This window comes from Pestalotiopsis fici, assembly GCF_000516985.1.
Source record: "Pestalotiopsis fici W106-1 unplaced genomic scaffold PFICI_Scf_9, whole genome shotgun sequence".
NCBI classification, from domain to species: Eukaryota; Fungi; Ascomycota; class Sordariomycetes; order Amphisphaeriales; family Sporocadaceae; genus Pestalotiopsis; species Pestalotiopsis fici.
Window position 1 is genome coordinate 1016499 of NW_006917099.1, and position 17499 is coordinate 1033997.

Genomic DNA, 17499 nt, shown 5'->3' on the forward strand with positions numbered 1-17499 from the left:
GGGGGGTGGTACCCGGGTGGTTATTCCCATAGAGGCAAGCGTCGAGAAAGGTTATTTAGTCTCGGATATTCCGCCACAGGCCTCTTTAAGCCTTCGGGGTTTTCCTTGGCAGCACAGCTGTGCTATGGCAGTCCTCTTCTCTACTTCAATGATACAAATGCAAATTATTCAAGAACAGACGAAGGGAGAGAGAAATACTAGGAGAATTTATTTTTATTTTTTTTTTTAAAAAAACTATAGGAAACAAAATATGCCATATACAAAGAGCTTTTTTATCCTCGAGAACACACCTGGCAGCTCGAAAAGTCTGGCATCTCCCAAACCACTTTCTGCACCCACTGCGCCTAGATAGGAGACGATCGAGCTACGATCTGTCTTGCGCTTGTCTAAGGTACGATGCCTGCTACATATTTGGACGGGAATATCCGTCAACTGCTCCACCTCTGAGCTTTGTATGGTCAACTAGACGCGCTTGGCTTCCGATGCACCAATCTCAGGGATTTCCCATGGCACTGGGCCGAGTTTAGTGAATCCTATTTCAATTTCCCTCATCTCTACAAAAGTCCCATGCATGATCTCGACACCTGATGGCCACGTTCAAGCCCTGACTATGTATGGTAGGGCTGAGGTTCCATCCCCGCATGGATCGGTGGAATCGTGGGCGATCCTCTCCAACATTCTCTCGCTTGTGCGCTGGCATGACCATAAACAATGTTTGTGTTAGCAGTGAGCTCAAGCGAAGCGCGCGAATCAATCAAGTGAAAGGACAGGCGACCAAAGGGTAGACAGATAGGAGATGTAAGGTGAGTCTGTCTTGCTGTCGCTAGATCGGAATCTGTAGGGTGGCGGTCTAGAGAACATGATTAACAACAGCGGTGCATACAAGTCCTGTTACTACAATCACCAGATGCGAGATCATCATCTAACGCTGAAAGTGATCAGAAATCAAGATTGAGCTTCTGAGAGGGAATGTACCTACGCGTCCCAGTACCCAGATTTGCTTCCCAGATTATGCTAATGTCAACAATGGCCCCTTAGCAGCAGGGGTGCTAATGCATGTTGATCTCAGCCGCAAACTGCACTTTCATCAGCTTCTTCCAGAACCCTTTTTGTATTGGTCCATGAAGCAGGCACTTCCAACTTTTGGGTGGTCTCCCGATGGGGGGGATCTTTCCATGCAGTTACCCTTTTTCACTCGCCCCCCTGAATACTGCATAAGTCGACCACCAAGGCCTGAAACTTGGAGGTCCATGAAGTCTTAAGAAATTAGTCAACATTCAGATCGAGGAAACGGTAAATTATGGTACTACAGTACGAGCCTTGCACCTTTTTGGACATGTCGATTGGAGGCTGCCAATTATCGCTTAAAAATCCGTACATCTGTCCACTACTAAGGTTTCGAAGAGTTCAACCGTGGGGTGTGAAGAGCATAGTGCTAGGATCGCGAGGCCATTGCTCAATACGTTGTTATTTGTTTTCAATAGCCCTCACAAAAGAAGCAACTTTCAACATCCACCCAGTGATGGATGCAAAGATCAAGAAAGCTCGACCACTAGCAGACGAGCTAATAATTACAGACCAGGGTGAGAATAGCTCTATAGTGGTCTGCCCTCTAGCTGCAAATTTGGCAAGATTGTTGTGTAACTGCACGACAGCTGGGTCATGAGAGGGATATGTATCGTGTACTATATTTAGGAGGGCGACGATGAGCAGACAGATTGGGATAAGGTGCCACTGGCGGTGTGGTATATGCTTGGAGATCATAGTCCCTGGTATGAGGGGCTGGTCTTCTCTTGCTAATGCCAGTTTGCTGTAAAGGAATGTATGCAGGCTTGATAGCATTGGGAACGAACACTGGTAGAGCTCACTGAGGCTCGGGCGGATGGATGCGACTATACCCTCATAGTATGCAACCGAGCGCTGTAATCAAATTCAAGGTCGACCCAGATGGACAAGGGATTGATCCAGGCACCAGCCCAATCGGTTCACACGTGAGATCAGACCCGGCCCTTGACCCATAGGGCATGATGGAAAGCCTCTTACCATAGAATTCATGCTTATTGATCCATCTCGCCGGAACCGACCACATGGCTACAGGGATTACGTGAGATTAGGTATGCAACTTGCAACTTGCTAGCAATAGTTATTCAATATTACAGACGGATTTCGTGTTACCTCGCGGTCTCTTTTCAATCCACGAGAAAGGCATGAAAATGAAGATGAAAATGATTGGTGCGTGCGCACAGGTAATGTGACTTTGGTCATCCAGGGGGTTCCTTCGACCTGCCACGTTCGTGAAAGACGTGCAGGACCGGTATGGCGGCAACAGTCGTGTGTAGAGATCTATCACGCTTACAAAAGCCATACGGCAGCGATAGCAGCAAGGGACAGTCGAAAGCTATTATTGGCACCGGTAGCGCGTACGCAGACGTAATCATCAAGTGTACACCTGTATGGAGCAGCTTGTGACCAGAAGCCGTACAGATTCTTCCACTTGTCAGCTTTAGTTTCAGGCGCACGATGTCAGGTGCTAAAAGGAGACCGGCTAGTCAGCCCTGCTTTTAGCGTTATTAGCAGTTGACCGGCTATAAGTAGGGGCTCCCGCCCCTTACTTCTAGCAGGTCAGAGTTCAGTTTCGTCACAATACACCCCTATACTGCCCTCTGCCTTCTACCCTTCACTCTATTGCAAAACAACCCTGACACACGAAGACAGCGGCGCCAGCCTCGATCGACCTGCGCCACATCATCAAGCTGTTGGGGAAGGCCAGTCGGGAGGGACTCGCACCCTCTGGTAGTCAAGCAATCCCAGAAGACTTGGTTCTCGCCGCAATGCAACAAGCGAGGTGAGAGCAAACGCTCTTGAAATAGCCAGCCACGCGTGTATAGGTGGCTTCCAAGAAGGTCGTGCTGCCACAAGACGCCAGGAACGCCGCGCCAGCTTCTCCCTGCGAGGAATCTGTTCGCTCTACCATGCTGATCTGTAAAGGTGGCAGTCACGGTCTGTGTTGGAATTCGGGTGGCTGGACGATCCACCACTGTGGCTATATAAAGGAAGAGCTTTCCCCATCTTGTAGAAGGAGTTTTAAGTCTAGTAATCTAAGGAATACCTGACATCTTTTCATAGTCGGGGTGACATCCCGGGTACAGAACGACTCGACGCCAACATTTTTGCAATTCAAAGCCGCGATGTTACAGTACGAATTCCGATAAATGGAATGCATTTGATGTGCTTGCTCCTGCCAGTCTGGCTTACCATCACTGTCTTGAATAATGCATAGTCAGTCAATCCATTTAATGGGTTTGGGCTTCAGCTTGACGATGCTTCTTGGGTTGATCAAATATCTAAATCATTTACAAGGGTTTCGGTTTCCAATGGAATAAATAAGAAATGGGAAAATATACACAATAAAGAATGTTGTAAGTACTTACATGTATCGAATACCAATACGCCAAGTGACCTCTAGAGCGTGCTCAAAGTTTTTATTGCTGCATATTTTACTCCACGGGATCCCATCTGTTCTCCATTCCTTCACGTTGGCCGTTACTAGGCGCGCGAAATAAGAACCACCCCATGGGTGACTTAACGTTACGTATTGTACATTGGAGGAAATACCATCTTCAGCAACGTCGAGACGAACAAACTCGGGCGGCCACGATGAAACTATGGAACCCAGGTCCAGGAGCCTCTTTGGTCTGAACGATGATGCAGACACCAATGTTTGGCAGTCGGTATGGTATTTTGCACATGTAGAAAGCCATTTATCAACCTTTTGCCACGTCTAATCATATGCAGTATTATCACCGAGCTCCTGGGCAAAGGCAAAACTAGGATTCCTTTAGCATTCCTTGATCGAAACCGAGCTCACTGCTCAGGATCTTTAAAACCATGGACTTACCACTTTCTGAATAGAGATAGAATATATCATCAGGTAAATAATCACTTTCACTGGTCGCCGTCTTGTCTTTGACCTTTGTAGGTAGTAAGCGAAATGTGATTGAAATGCACTCTCCCTGCTCGCTCATGCCAGCTTCTTTGCGCATGTTCCATCAATAAAGAGCCTCGCCCGGGCTAGCTCTAGAGCGCCAGAGCTCAGTAAACTCAATTTCCGAGAGCTCCTCTTGCTCGGAGGACGATTGCTTCTGCCCCGTCAGATGGACAGCCAACCTTTTGCAAAAGGTACAGCCTTTCGAGGCAGAAGCTATAAATTCTTTTGGTTCGGGGTGATGGTAGTCGCAACTCTCATCGAGTACAACTACCAAAATGTTCTTGTAACAAAAGTCACAAATCATCTTCGAGCTGAGGCGACTTCGTCAGGTAATCGACTATCATTGGTGTTTAGTTTGAGATGGCAAGGCACGAATCCTGGTGAATATGACTTTGAAATAAGTAGGGAAGAGGGGATAGTGATTGCGGGGAATGTTGTCACCTGGCAGTTTGTGAGTGCATCGACTGAGGATCCGCGCAACTCGCAGCCTCGTTGTGGACCTTTACTGCCACCGGTCAAATAAAGTGTGGGTGGCACAAGAACGTAGGCCACAATCTCACCGGCTCAATTATTGTGATGAACCAGTTTCATTTCAACCCACCATTATTTTTTGGTTGCATTGCTTCGAGCTTTCACTTGAGGGGTCTTATTTTAGCCAATGCTTTTCAAGAGATCCAATGCACTTGATGCATAGTCAAGGATCCATGCTCGCGAGGTTTGATTGGTCGTAGCTTCGCGAATATGCAAGGCTTCTCCGCCGAGAAATCTTCAGCCCCTCACGGCCTCATTGCAGGGCGTGAAAAAGAATTATCAAATGTATGAGAAGTGTGACTCCAGTTGAACTTACTGAAGTAGCAAAGAAAAAAGAAACAGATTATTCTTTACACCAGCCTCGCTCACCATTTATGAATTCATTTGTACATATTCCGACAATTATAAACCTATTCTTATCCTTCATATGCATTGCGACACGCCACAACACAACATAAACAACTTCCTAAAGTAATGCAATATGATCAGGAAGCATTTATTTTGAGAATCCCTGCAGCTGCCAGTTGGGTTTCATTGCAGGGCATTACGGCGGGGGCAAACCCCGAACATGCCATATGCGCTCCATATGTCAACCTACGTAGCCTTGCCAGCTTTGCACCCAAACCAAGGAACCCCCAATTTAGATAAGAAAAAAAAGTGATTCAATTGGATGAGTTCAAGTAGTCGAAAAGTTCCTAGCAGGATGATTGGTTCACACCAACTGTGAGTACCAGTCTCATTCATAGAGAGGTTGGTACCCAACCAAGAATAATAGAGACGAATAGAAAAATTGGAGAGCACACACCGAAAGTGCTGGGTGGGATATAAGACTTTGTGGATACCGTAAAGGGCAGTTTAAGAGAAACGCAGTCCCTAAGCCCTTCCCGTCCCTTCATCCTGGTTAAGTGTCACAGTTTGATTTTCTCACAATTTGATTTTCTCACAATTTGATTCTCTCACAATTTGATTCTCTCACAATTTGATTCTCTCACAATTTGATTCTCTCACAATTTGATTCTCTCACAATTTGATTCTCTCACAATTTGATTCTCTCACAATTTGATTCTCTCACAATTTGATTCTTTCACAATTTGATTCTCATTCCTTACACGGTTAAAGAATGGCTGAGGCTTTCGCGGTTTTAGCTAGTGTGATTGGTGTCTTAGATGTTGCTTGCAGGACATCTGCTGGTCTCATCGATGCTGTTCGTACTTGGAGGAAGTGTCCTTCACTTCTCCTAGCTCTGAGCAACGAGGTCACTGATCTCAAAGTCATACTAGACCACCTAGCAAAGGTTTATCAAGATCCCGATGCGAGATTGAAGCTGTCCAACGATGAACTGTCGACAGCTATCCAAGGGCATATTGAGATAATAGCGCGCCATCTAAGAAAGCTAGATGTGTTGATCAGAGATCTGAAGCTCTTGACATGCCAGAGACAGAAACTTAGGCTTCTGTACAAGACACGGCAAGTGGGAGAACTTGAGGGTCACTTGCGAGATGGCCGTCTCAAGATCAACCACCTTCTCCTTATTCATAACGTGTACGTCCATTTCGCGCCCATCTCACATAATTAGAATACACTTCTTGGAAGCTAATACTTTATCAGTATTATGACTGGCAGGGTAGATGTCGAACTGAATTCGGTCAAAACGGATTTAACACAACTTCATGCACAGCATAGAAGTGCTTCTACCCATTTTGAAGATAGACTCAATATGATACATGAGCAGGTCATGTTGACAACCGAACTTGTTCAATCATCTCAGACTGGTGCAACGGGACTGATGCCGGAGATGGATAGCACACTGCCCTCACAGCATTTCCCAGAAGCTGCAAATCACCGCGGCGAAGATACCCCACAGTTGTTATTAGGCTCGACAAGACAGGGTCACGTCAAATGCAATGAAGAGGACAAGGCCAACTGTTCTGACAGTACTCGGATAACATTACAACGCACGACCACTGCTGACCAAGACACCGAGGCAGCACAGTCCGTGGTATTGGAAGCAGAGTCTTCTGGCTTCCCACTCAAATCTATGCTCGATGAACAAAGCTCGGCCAGGACATACGCTTTCTCAGTGTATAGCCAGTCTCCGGGCTGTCAGAGGGGTTGTCCGTGTTCCTGTCACAGTCAAAAACCGGCGGATATAAAATTCTCAATGCCTCCTCTCTTGGGGAAGATCTGCGGAGACTTGTTCTGTAGGTATATAGGATATCCGACAACTTCTCCAAAATGCTCCCACCGGTCGTGTCTGCGACAGGGTCAGATGCACCTGCGTATGATCTACCTCTTTCCTGGCTGGTTTATACGGAGATCTCTCGAACTACTGATAAAGAGATCTTTCGGAGGCATCACGTTCAGTTTGAAGACATATCGCGAATTGCAGTGGGAATCGGGCAGCATATACCAGTGCGCGAGGGACGGAAACGTCCCACTACTTGAACAACGCCTCAGAGAGGACCCGACATGCGTGAACGCTCGAATAGTCGGTCGTGGCGGCACTCCGTTGCAAATTGCTCTCGCACATGCCGTCTCTGACCGTCATGTGAACCTCGTGGAGGTCCTGCTTCGAAACGGCGCAGATCCCTATATGGCAGGGACGGGAAATATCCCGGTAATAGCTAAAGCTACCGAATTTATTTTGAGCAATCGAATACCTCGGCACATATCCCGCAGGATTACGGAGCTAATGCCGATATCGGCGTATATCGATGATATAGGCCTCAGCTTTCTCACCAAAGTGGTTTTGGGGTTGTGCCCAATTGACCTTAAACTGGTACTTGAAGGGGCCGACCGTAGCGTCCTGCAACAACTGGAGAGTAGAGATGAGTATTCAAGAACGCCTCTTCATTGGGCTGCAGCGTTGCAGGACGGCTTGAGTGTTCGCGAGCTACTGAAAGCCGGTGCCGCTGTAAATTCACCTGCTGATTTCATTCAGACCTCCGTATTACACCTGGCTGTCCGGAAGCGGCTTAGCGAAGATACGCACTTAATTGATTGCTTGTTGGAAGCGGGCGCCGATGTCAAAATGAAAAACGATAATGGCCAGAGCGCATTCGGCTATGCATGCTATCACACCGACGTGGCCACAGCTCGCAAATTATGGAAAGCTGGGGGGGATCTCAACGGCATTGATAGTCCATTAACGACTGCTGCGGACAACAATCGATTTGATATCATGAAGTTTCTACTTGAGGAAGGTGCGGATATTGAGCAAGTCCATTTGGCTTCAAATCAAACGGCGCTTCTTTGCGCTGTTGAAGAGAACGCGCATGAGTGTATTGAACTGCTTTTCAAATACAAGGCAAATTACACTCATATGAATTTTCAACAAGAGACGATTCTGCACTTGGCTGCTCAAGGCGCAGACCTCGAGACAATCAATATCTTGGCGAAACAAGATTTACGCGGCTTGGACCCGGCCGTGCGTAATGCGTCTGGGAAGACGGCTCTGGAGATCCAGGAACTATACGGTCCGCGGGATCCTACCATAGCACAAGCTTTTCAGAATCTGGTTCATTCCATCGAACGCAAGAGGAGTACGAACCAGGGTTTACTAGATGAGGATTTATTTTACGATGCTCTTGAGGAATGATCTGCTACATAGCCTTCTAGAGAAATGGTTACTGAATATGTACTGAATGTATACTGAATATAAACAGAAACTTGGGAAGCTACCTATGTCTAAAGAAAACTACATCGCTCTTGTCTACTGTGTAGTTGACTGAAAAGGGGAGTTTGGTCTTTGACATGCGTGCCGTGCCGTAGGGAAAACTCAAAGCGACGAACTGTAACGGGTCCAGCTGTAGTGGGAAAGCTCATTCAAAGAAGCAGGGGTCACTTCGAGCAGGATGTTTCTGAAGATTTTGTTCGCTGCGGGCCAGCTGCTCCTCGTGCCGGTACCGAGCCGTCAGTCAACATTCAGTATGATCTCGCACACAGAATCCATATATCTAAGCACATTCACTCAAACCGTCAGAGCTGTATGCACCAAGGAAATAAGAAGAAAAGAAGTCCTCGAGTATCATATGGATAACTACCGCTAAATCTTTTTGTGTGATTATAACGCTTAATTACGGAGTTCGCTGACTAAGACATGTAGGTACACTCTACATTCTGGATCATGCGCCAGACTACTACGTTTCTGAACATTGCGACTAGAAGGAAATTGCGGGAATACCTTGAAGAAAAGACAAGTAATCCAAAGTAAGGATGCCAACATTGAAATGAATTTCTGCGAAGTCAGCATGCGAAGTAAAAGCATATCGGTTAAGCTTTTGCGCATGGTAGCTAAACTAATCTTGTGAGTTACCGTCCGGCATATACCTATGCACCTACTAACCGCGACATGAATAGCCAGACTGGAGAACGTAATCGAAAATCGTTATCCCTCAATCCAATGTCTAGTGATTAGCGAGAGCCATCACCAGGTCTTTTACATCTCTATCGACTTGATATTCTACTGCACCCCATGAAGTCCTCACTTATTCTAGCAATGGTGACGGCGATAACGGCCGGGGTTGAAACCACAGCTTTTGCCTCCGATACAGCATCAAGTTTTCTTGCGTCCACCACCAGGCGCACACCCTATAGTCGTTCGCCTTCTTTTAGCGTCTCTCCGCCATTTTCTCGGTCTTCTACTACTTCTACAGCCACTCTCTTGACACCTTCACCCACCATTGCCCCGATTACTCCTAGGACAACATCAGAGACTACTATTTCAACCATATTTGACAGTGCGGATTCGACAACCTCATCCCCTCAATCCAGCACTGAAGCTTCTGCGACGGATTCTTCTAGTCTCTCACTGCGGCATGGGGGTTGACCCCCACTTCTGCAATGATACCCTGGGCCCGGCTGCAGAGATGCTCTTACCGACCATTTTGCATTCCTTCAAGGAAGCCTGTGTGTTGTGTTGCATTTGTGGGATAAGAATAGAGTCATTATTATTGGAGTTCGTATCATTGTATAACGGAGCTTCTCATTCCCGCACAAGCTATCACGGTGGACTTGCGAAGGATAATACGACTAGTATCTGAAATAAAGAGTAAAACTAAAGATGGTCTACATCTACGAAAATAATGTGTGAACAAACAGACTTTACCAACACTTCCCGTTGTGTCACCAAAAGGTTGCCACACAACCAGCCACACTATGGCGCATCAAAGGAGAAGGGCACCTAACAACAAGCAGAAAAAAATGGATCAATGAAGGCAACTAATTGAATGGGAAGAGATTCAGGCTCTGTGTCGAACTCTTACTTTGAAGTCAGCCAATAAGGCTCTGGCCGAAATGGCGACAGATATAACAAGTGAGCCGATTCGCTCTTTGAGCATGCGCTGTTTGATGGCAAGATGAAAATAACATGTAATCAAAGCATGATATTTAGTGGTTAAAAATTTTAGTTTATATTTACTGGAACAGAAAATAAATTAATAAATCTTTTTGAATATTTATTTTTACGATATATTTTTACCCTTGATCAATACCGGCCCACTCTGGGCAATTAAGCGAGTCTAGTACCAAATGAGGGATAGAAACAAAAACGTTGGCAACTTGGCAGCGGTGGCTAGATCTTCTCTGACATTCATGTCACCACGCCTTCGAGTTCCTGGAATCGATTTTCTGCTGGGCCGTGCCCAGTGAGTATCTAGGTTCGTGTTTTTGCGCTACGCTGTTGGTTTGGTTTTGATATTCAGACTAGAAATCAGTTCTGAGGATCGGAGTTCGGTACTCGATCAATGATAAGTGTGAAAAGATATGATAGGTATGGGTAATGGTTGTTGTATTAGTTGAGTTGTTCACATCCAACAGAGGTTGGATGGTCAAAGATAGATATATGTGTGGAGAAGCGCTCCACTTATTCCTACATTTTGACAATAAGCACTAACCTGTAATCATTCAGTTCGATTGAGAGTTCCCCAACAGTTGGCGGTGAGGATGCAGAACCGCTTTGAAATCAAACCACAAAGCTAGAAAGATATCTGGTATCCCCAGGATCACCAAGCACAAAATCAGGAACCATTGCCTTGCAAGGTCGAGTGCGCTGCTGATTCTCTCTCTTGGTATGCGTGTGGATATGAACAACAACAAAAGAAGGTTGGAAGCTTGAGAAAAGTCCGAGATCAAGTTTGAAAGCGACTTCTGGTCGCAAATAGCTACCGAATTCGATGGAAGGTACAGACCCTGTCCACAGTCCTCTCTATACTCTTCAAGACGAAATAGTGGCAGCCAAAGCACTGTACCCTACGAGATGTTCGCCGTGGGAAACGCGCTTGTTGCAGATTGATCCGCCAACTGCAATCGGTCTCGACCCAACTCTCACCTGAGCCGATGTGTGAAGGGGGAACTGAAGACGAGATGATCGAGGAAGCATTGAAAGTTGTCTGAGTTGATCTCTAGTCTACAAAAGAGAGGTGCTGAAGAGCGACTATATACCCAAGCAGGTGATCTGCGGTGGGTACTGACTACGTCAGTACAACACCAACATATCGACTTCATGTCGTAGATATTATTGGTTTCGATGGCATGGGCCTGCGTCAACCCGAAGGCTTTGACGAGGTGCTCTTTGATGCACTGTCGTATGAATGGGGGATCCAACCTTGTCAGATTCAATCTGCGTCAATGGAATTGAGTTGCCCATCAGATCGAATTTGGCGAAAGCCCTCAATCACATAGCCCTAGCGGAGCCTCACGTCGCCAAGCGGTATATCTGGATCGACGCCTTGTGCATAAATCAGCACGACAACATCGAAAAGTCGCGTCAAGTGGGCAGGATGCTCACAATATACAAAAAAGCCCGTAGAGTATTGGCCTAGAACCCACAATGGAATGAGGATCAAGACACGGCCAGTATATCTGCTTTGAGACTCGCTTCTTTACCGTACGAAAATGAACGTGTCTTATCACGCGGAGAAATCCTCATCAAGCAGTTGAGAACCGCAAGGGATCCACAATGTCTTAACTTCCTTCAGAGGATTTGCTGCCCAACTCTCTTGAAACGAGCTTGGATCAGACAGGAGTTTGCTGCTGCTCGGGAAATGGTAATGCAATTCGGCCCCTTGGAGATAGGCTGGAAAGTTCTCATGAAACTGGACAACCTGATGCACATGGCCAGGACCCCTCAAGTATATCTCTCACCTCGCATGTACTCTTCGCCCGCCGACCTCGAGCTCATGCGAAACCCATCACTTACAGTCCAGACTTTCTTCCCATACATTGTGGGGATGCAAAAAAAACCTGTAAGCGCAGCTGAGCCAACTCGAGCTCCTCTGCTTGGAATACTGCTCTGCACCCCCTATTTCCAGGTTTCGGATAAGCGCGATCACCTGTTTGGAGTCCTTGGATTTTCTGACTGCCTGGTAGATACCAAGGACCAAGAGATGGACGAAAAGGGCAAGCTGCTCAAAATTGACTATTCCTTGAGCTTCTCACAAGTATATCAGAACATCACATACTACTTCATTCGGAAGACTCAATCGCTATACATACTGTCTCTCATCAATGACAACCAGGATATTGAACTCCCATCGTGGACTGTGGACTGGCGAACGGTAAACACTCCATGGGGTCCTCTTCCAGGCGGTCTAGAACGTCTCTACAATGGGGAATATGCCTCTGTTTATGACTACATGGAACCCGGGGCCCTCGGAATGATAAGAGACTTGCGACCATCAAAAGTCGGCTCCCCGGAATGGCAATCGCGCCTCCTTGGCTTATTCCTGCATGAGCTTGCGCGCCGACTATACTCAACTACTGAAAGGTCGTTGTATCACAATCGCTATACCAAGAAGCAGTACTGGCATCACTTCGGTAGAATGATGGATTTTGACTGCAAAACTGGAGACGTTCGCCTGGTAAAGAACACCCTATGCGTTCGAGGTACCCCCTTAGCTACCTTGGAGTCGGGAAATATCGAGGACGAGCCTTGTACGCCGTTTCTATATCTTGAGGGGACTGCTCGAGGAGGCCGTCCTGCCCCGGGCGGTGGTGGCTGGGAAGGCTATGTTCAATACAGTGACCTCGGCCGTTTCAAACGAAAGCGGCTACGAAAGGCGCAGGAGTGGGCCAAGCAGAACCTCAAACAGTGGTATGACGAGCCACGGAAAGATGGCATGGTCGCCACTACTGTGGCCAGTACTGTACATTTGAGAGACGAAATCATGCCATTATTGACGTTCGGCGCGGCCACACCCTGGCTCGATATTCGTCAGGATGAACAGGTTCATTGCTGGATGACTCGTGTGGCCATGGTGCCCCGGCACAGCAAGGAAGGGGATCAGATCGTCCTTTTGCGAGGCTGTGCCTATCCATTTTTGTTGCGGCCTTCGGGCGATAAGTGGAAAGTTATTGGGATAACACTCTACCCATTGTTCTGTCAGGCTTACAAGAGGAACGCATTCGAAATATGTGACTTGGAGAGTATGGATATTTGGCGCCGTGTATTTGGGGAACGGGGACCGAAAGCTTCACAGCAAGAATTTCAATTGATATAAGGACGACTGGCACATCGCGGCCCGAAAAGTGACATCTGTCAAGCATCAGACTTCTGCAGTCAGTCCTTCCGTCTTGCTGTTACTCTGCCGCGTGAGTTTCTTCTTCTAGTTTCCTGGCCATGGGGATTTGATGGCAATCCATGCAAGTTATCCCATGAGGTTCTAGTAGGTCAAAGAGACTTGATCACGCACTTGCACGCAGCACGGCAAAGCACTCTGCACAAAATGCCTGATCCCCTGCCAAAATAGCCAAGTCCTTGGTACCGTTGCCACATTCTGAACAGCAGAAGCACTTGTCGCAGATCAGCTTTCCATCCTGGAGAGGATAGATATCGGCTTGAGCATCGAAAAGCACATTGCAATAAGTACAGCGATAGCAGTCTAGATGCCACCGATATCCGACTAAAGCACGTATTATGTCAGCGTCCCAAGCCTTGACAGCATCGTGTGTTGTGTGACTTACGTAGCTCCCATGCCTTTCCCGCCTCGAGTGTCTGCACCGCTATTGTTAGCTATAAGCCCATTTCTCACATTTGCTTCATGAATCACCCACTTTGCTACAGCCATGACATTGATTATTTCTTTTGAAATCATTAAAAATAGCATCATTCGTGTAAGGTAAAGTTCCCGCATCGGGCTCAAGCATCTGTAAACTTCGAGACCATGGCTCGGACGTCGCCTCTGTGTTGGTATGGCGATACTGAGCAGATCGGTCCACATGCGGCCAAGTGGACGCTTGAGGGTCATCCTTTTGGACTTTCGATGGCACCGGAAGAGAGTTCACGCCTTTCGGTGAGATTTCTTCTCCTTTGCTACCGTCCTCGGCATAAGACAAGCCAGGTTGGGGGGTATCATCACTATCGTAACTCTCCACGACGTCAAAGTTGTAGGAGGTAACACTTTTGATGTCGACTTGTGTGATAGGCATGGATACCATGGAGAGTACAGAAACATCCGCTAGGCTGTACCCTGTGAAGCAGGACCAAGCATGGGAGCGCTGGTCGGAGTGGATGAATGATCTATCGCACTCGCCATTGCGATTTCTTTTGTAGACCCAGGACTGCTCCAATATACGTTCAAGCGCAGTATTTAGTGTGCCTGCCTGTGTACTTTGGGTCATTGCAGTGTGTCGATACGCTTCTGTCAGGATCGATAGATTGTCTTCTCTATCTTCCTCGTCGTACGGTCTGGTCATGTTCGTTTCTGCATTTGCCTTGGTGAAAGTGCTCCGCGCATCGAATGTATCTTGCATCTGGCTCAACCTCTGTCTGAGATCGTTATTATCGGCAAGTATTTGCTCAACCAAAGTCTGAAGTCGCTCTTGGCTTTGTGATGCCTCCATGTCTGACTGGCTGTCTATTGTGTCAATTCTAATGTCACTCTAGTTGGCATTCGGTTTTTACTAACCATTGCAATATATTCAACATGAAAACCAGTGTGGACTTGTTACGTTGTGTTTTGACAATATGTTCGTCAATTTGTTTCGCATACATGAACCACGATATGGCAACCCGAAGTCGCGTCAGCCTTGCAAGCGAGACCAACAAGTTCTCAAAGTCATAAAAGACACGCATGGCATCACTCAAAGCAATGATTAAATCATTCAACTGGATGCATTCTCTTCGTCGAGCATCGATCTGGCCAAGGTGCCAGAGATATCGCTGGAGTGACCGCAAAGCAATCTCGATGTGCTTCACTTCAATCTCCGCTTCTCGAAGAGTAGTAGGGGCATCTTTGGCTGACGAAATATACTCGATCATGCCGTATATCTTGGCTGCTGCGCCAATGAGCCCTACAACGGACGCCGTAACGCTGAGCGGATCCATCGTGAATGATTCAATCCTGAGAAATACATAGAGATTGATGCATGTCAGAATTGAATGGTTCGCTCGGTGTTCATCGGCTGGTTATGTCTTCTACGAATCTGCCCCGCGAGGCAGTGCGGCCAAGGCTGCAACCGACATCACGTTTACTATGGAGCTGGGAGACAATCTGGACCAATAAGCACCTTCACACTCTTACTGCACCACCGGAATCTCCAAGAAGTGGCGTCGATACGTCGTTCAGACTGTTATTTAAATGGCCTCTCCGGACAGTTGGAAAGTTTTGTCTTTATGAGGCGATATTCTGAAAGAAATTTATTAACGCCAGCCGTATCGTTGCCCTGCCTCTTTTTGATTGGTCTTGGCTTTTGCGAAGCTCTCTTCCAAAGCATCCTTTTGATTGTGCACCTGGTTGACCAACTGTCGCAGGCTGTGCTTGCCAGGCGCAATGGCCCGGACAGGGTTGTAGATCTGTTGCTCTCCAGAGGCGCGCAGCTCCTCGTTGTGCGCATATTCCTGGTCCGTATTGAAATTGATGACTCTCGATGCCGATTGCGTTGGCGCAGGTACGCCGCGACGTCCAAAGAGCGCCCGCCTAGCTGTAGCATCTAGATTCATATCCGAGGCAATGGATTCCAGCGAGTCGGCATGCATCGTCGTTGCTATTGGTGCGGCAGGTGCTGAGCTTCCGGGGTCTGCAAATGAGCTGGAGTACTGCGCGTCGTAGGCTGCGAAGTCGTCTGTAGCTGTACCCGACTCTTCAGGGAACATGGGCTCGTATGCGCCGCTACTAGGTGCGACATCTGGGATCTCGTCGCTTTCAGCGGTTATAGAGAAGAGTGAGACCTTCTTTTTCTTCATTGGCGGCTCTTCGCTAGACTGGACTTCTACCGTTTGCGGTGATGGATTCGCAGGAGCTGCTGCCGCTGCCTTTGGCACTGCTCCCATCTTGGCTGCTACACTCTTCTTGGGTTTCCTTGCTACAGACAAAGGCTTGAACATTAGAGGCTTGCCCACGAGAGTGATGTCCTCCGCAGCCTTTTGTCCATCGGGTATCGAGGGTTGTTTGCCAGCACCACCCTCGGTCTCGTCATCATCTTCGGTGCTCCTACTGAATCCCGGGGTGGCGCCAGTCTTCAAATTGACACCGACGCGCGGAGGAGGTTTTGTACTGCTGCTAGCACCACCGCTCGTGCCATTGCTCTGTGCAGGCTTTTGCGCTCTGTTCTTTGGTGGTGGAAGCAGTGAGGCGAAGCCGCCAAACACACCCCCACCCGTCTTAGCTCTCTTCGCAGGTGGCTCGTTATTGCCCATTTCTGTCTTGCTCTCATCTTGCGCTGTGGCGGCGCCGAGATTCACGACGATTTTTCGCGGATTCGACCGGTCGACGACCTTTTGTATAGGCTTCTTGGCTGTCGTACTGCTGGACGGGGCTGCTGCTGGAGCAGGCTTTGCTACTGGCTGCGCGACGCTTTCAGAGTCTGACTCCGAGTCGGAGTAATCCACCAAGGCCATATCAAAAGTTTCGTGCTTCCTTTGGTGAATAATTATCGCAGATGGCTGATTCAGGGTGTTCTTGCAGCTGTTTGTAGTTTCGTGGGTGTTGGGTGCAAAAGGTTGGACTGCCTAGGTCGGTAGAGCTGCTGAGATCATTGCTCATGTACCTAAACATCAGGTACGCGACACTAGCGTGGGACCGCAACGGGATACCCTGTACTGAGTGTTCCGCACTGTCATCTGAAAATGGGCATTGTAGGGTACCACTTACATGGATAAAAAAGAATAGGAAACATGTACTAGACTCTCGGACCTTCAATGGCGTCAGTCATATTTTAGGAAAGATCATCTTTAACTTAAACATAAATGAAGAAAAACAGTTCCAAGTGTCAACATTGCTCGTATTGCATAACGTTCAACTGCCAACCTTTGATCGTTCGCTTCTTATAGCAAAGCTCACCATCTTGTGAGCAACGACTCTGGGAATGAGAGAACATACGAAAGCTATGTTGCAAACCTTTGAGACAAGTGTTGTTTCTGTGTCATTAAAGGCTCACTTATGAAAGTCATTCACATGTCATTAATAAACAACCTGGTAGATGGATACCATCAGTTCCTGCTCACCATTGCAATATCATACTTCAATGTATCCATATCGTAAATCTAGAAGTATTTAGTCGACAAAGGATGAAATGGCCACAGAATATTTCTTCTTCTACTCTTTTCAAGAGGAAATATTGCAGATACAAAAGAATAATCACCCAACAGAATGTATGAAAGGTTGACTCTGCACAAGACCAAGCACAACCTGTACTGCACATGTGAGCGGCCCTATTCCGCACCCATCATTGATGCCCCGCACTCCATGAACTGAGATAAGGTTAGCGACCGCGCGCGGCGGGCTGGTTGGTGCGACACTGGCTGTCAATGTCGACCTCAAGGTCCTTACAGACCAGGCTGCCTCGGTCTCCTTCAAACACTACATTACTTGACCTAGATCAAACAACTCTTTGCATCCGTCCCTTCTTGTCGGCGTGCACATTTCGACAACAACCCCACATCAACTCAACCGAAGCGACACCCCTTTATCATCACCGATCCCGTATTCTTCTCTGTTGTGCTATAAATGACCCTCAAGCCTAATCTCACTGTGGACTGTCAC

General features: G+C 47.4%; 4 protein-coding genes across 4 annotated transcripts; 2 read left to right on the forward strand and 2 right to left on the reverse strand.

The window, feature by feature from the left end:
* Positions 1-5639: 5639 nt before the first annotated feature.
* On the forward strand, positions 5640-8117 carry PFICI_11729 (uncharacterized protein; the record flags this gene model as incomplete). The annotated part of the gene is made up of 2 exons (XM_007840310.1): positions 5640-6061; positions 6128-8117. 2 exons carry the CDS (start codon positions 5640-5642, stop codon positions 8115-8117), a joined length of 2412 nt encoding a protein of 803 aa, XP_007838501.1.
* Positions 8118-11607: 3490 nt separating this feature from the next.
* PFICI_11730 (uncharacterized protein) lies at positions 11608-13017 on the forward strand (the record flags this gene model as incomplete). The annotated part of the gene is made up of 1 exon (XM_007840311.1): positions 11608-13017. The coding sequence occupies one exon, from the start codon at positions 11608-11610 to the stop codon at positions 13015-13017; it is 1410 nt and encodes a 469-aa protein (XP_007838502.1).
* A 184-nt stretch (positions 13018-13201) lies between these two features.
* Positions 13202-14843, reverse strand: PFICI_11731 (uncharacterized protein; the record flags this gene model as incomplete). Its single annotated transcript, XM_007840312.1, has 4 exons — positions 13202-13419; positions 13481-13511; positions 13571-14369; positions 14425-14843. 4 exons carry the CDS (start codon positions 14841-14843, stop codon positions 13202-13204), a joined length of 1467 nt encoding a protein of 488 aa, XP_007838503.1.
* Positions 14844-15158: 315 nt separating this feature from the next.
* On the reverse strand, positions 15159-16355 carry PFICI_11732 (uncharacterized protein; the record flags this gene model as incomplete). Its single annotated transcript, XM_007840313.1, has 1 exon — positions 15159-16355. One exon carries the CDS (start codon positions 16353-16355, stop codon positions 15159-15161), a length of 1197 nt encoding a protein of 398 aa, XP_007838504.1.
* Between the last annotated feature and the right edge of the window lie 1144 nt (positions 16356-17499).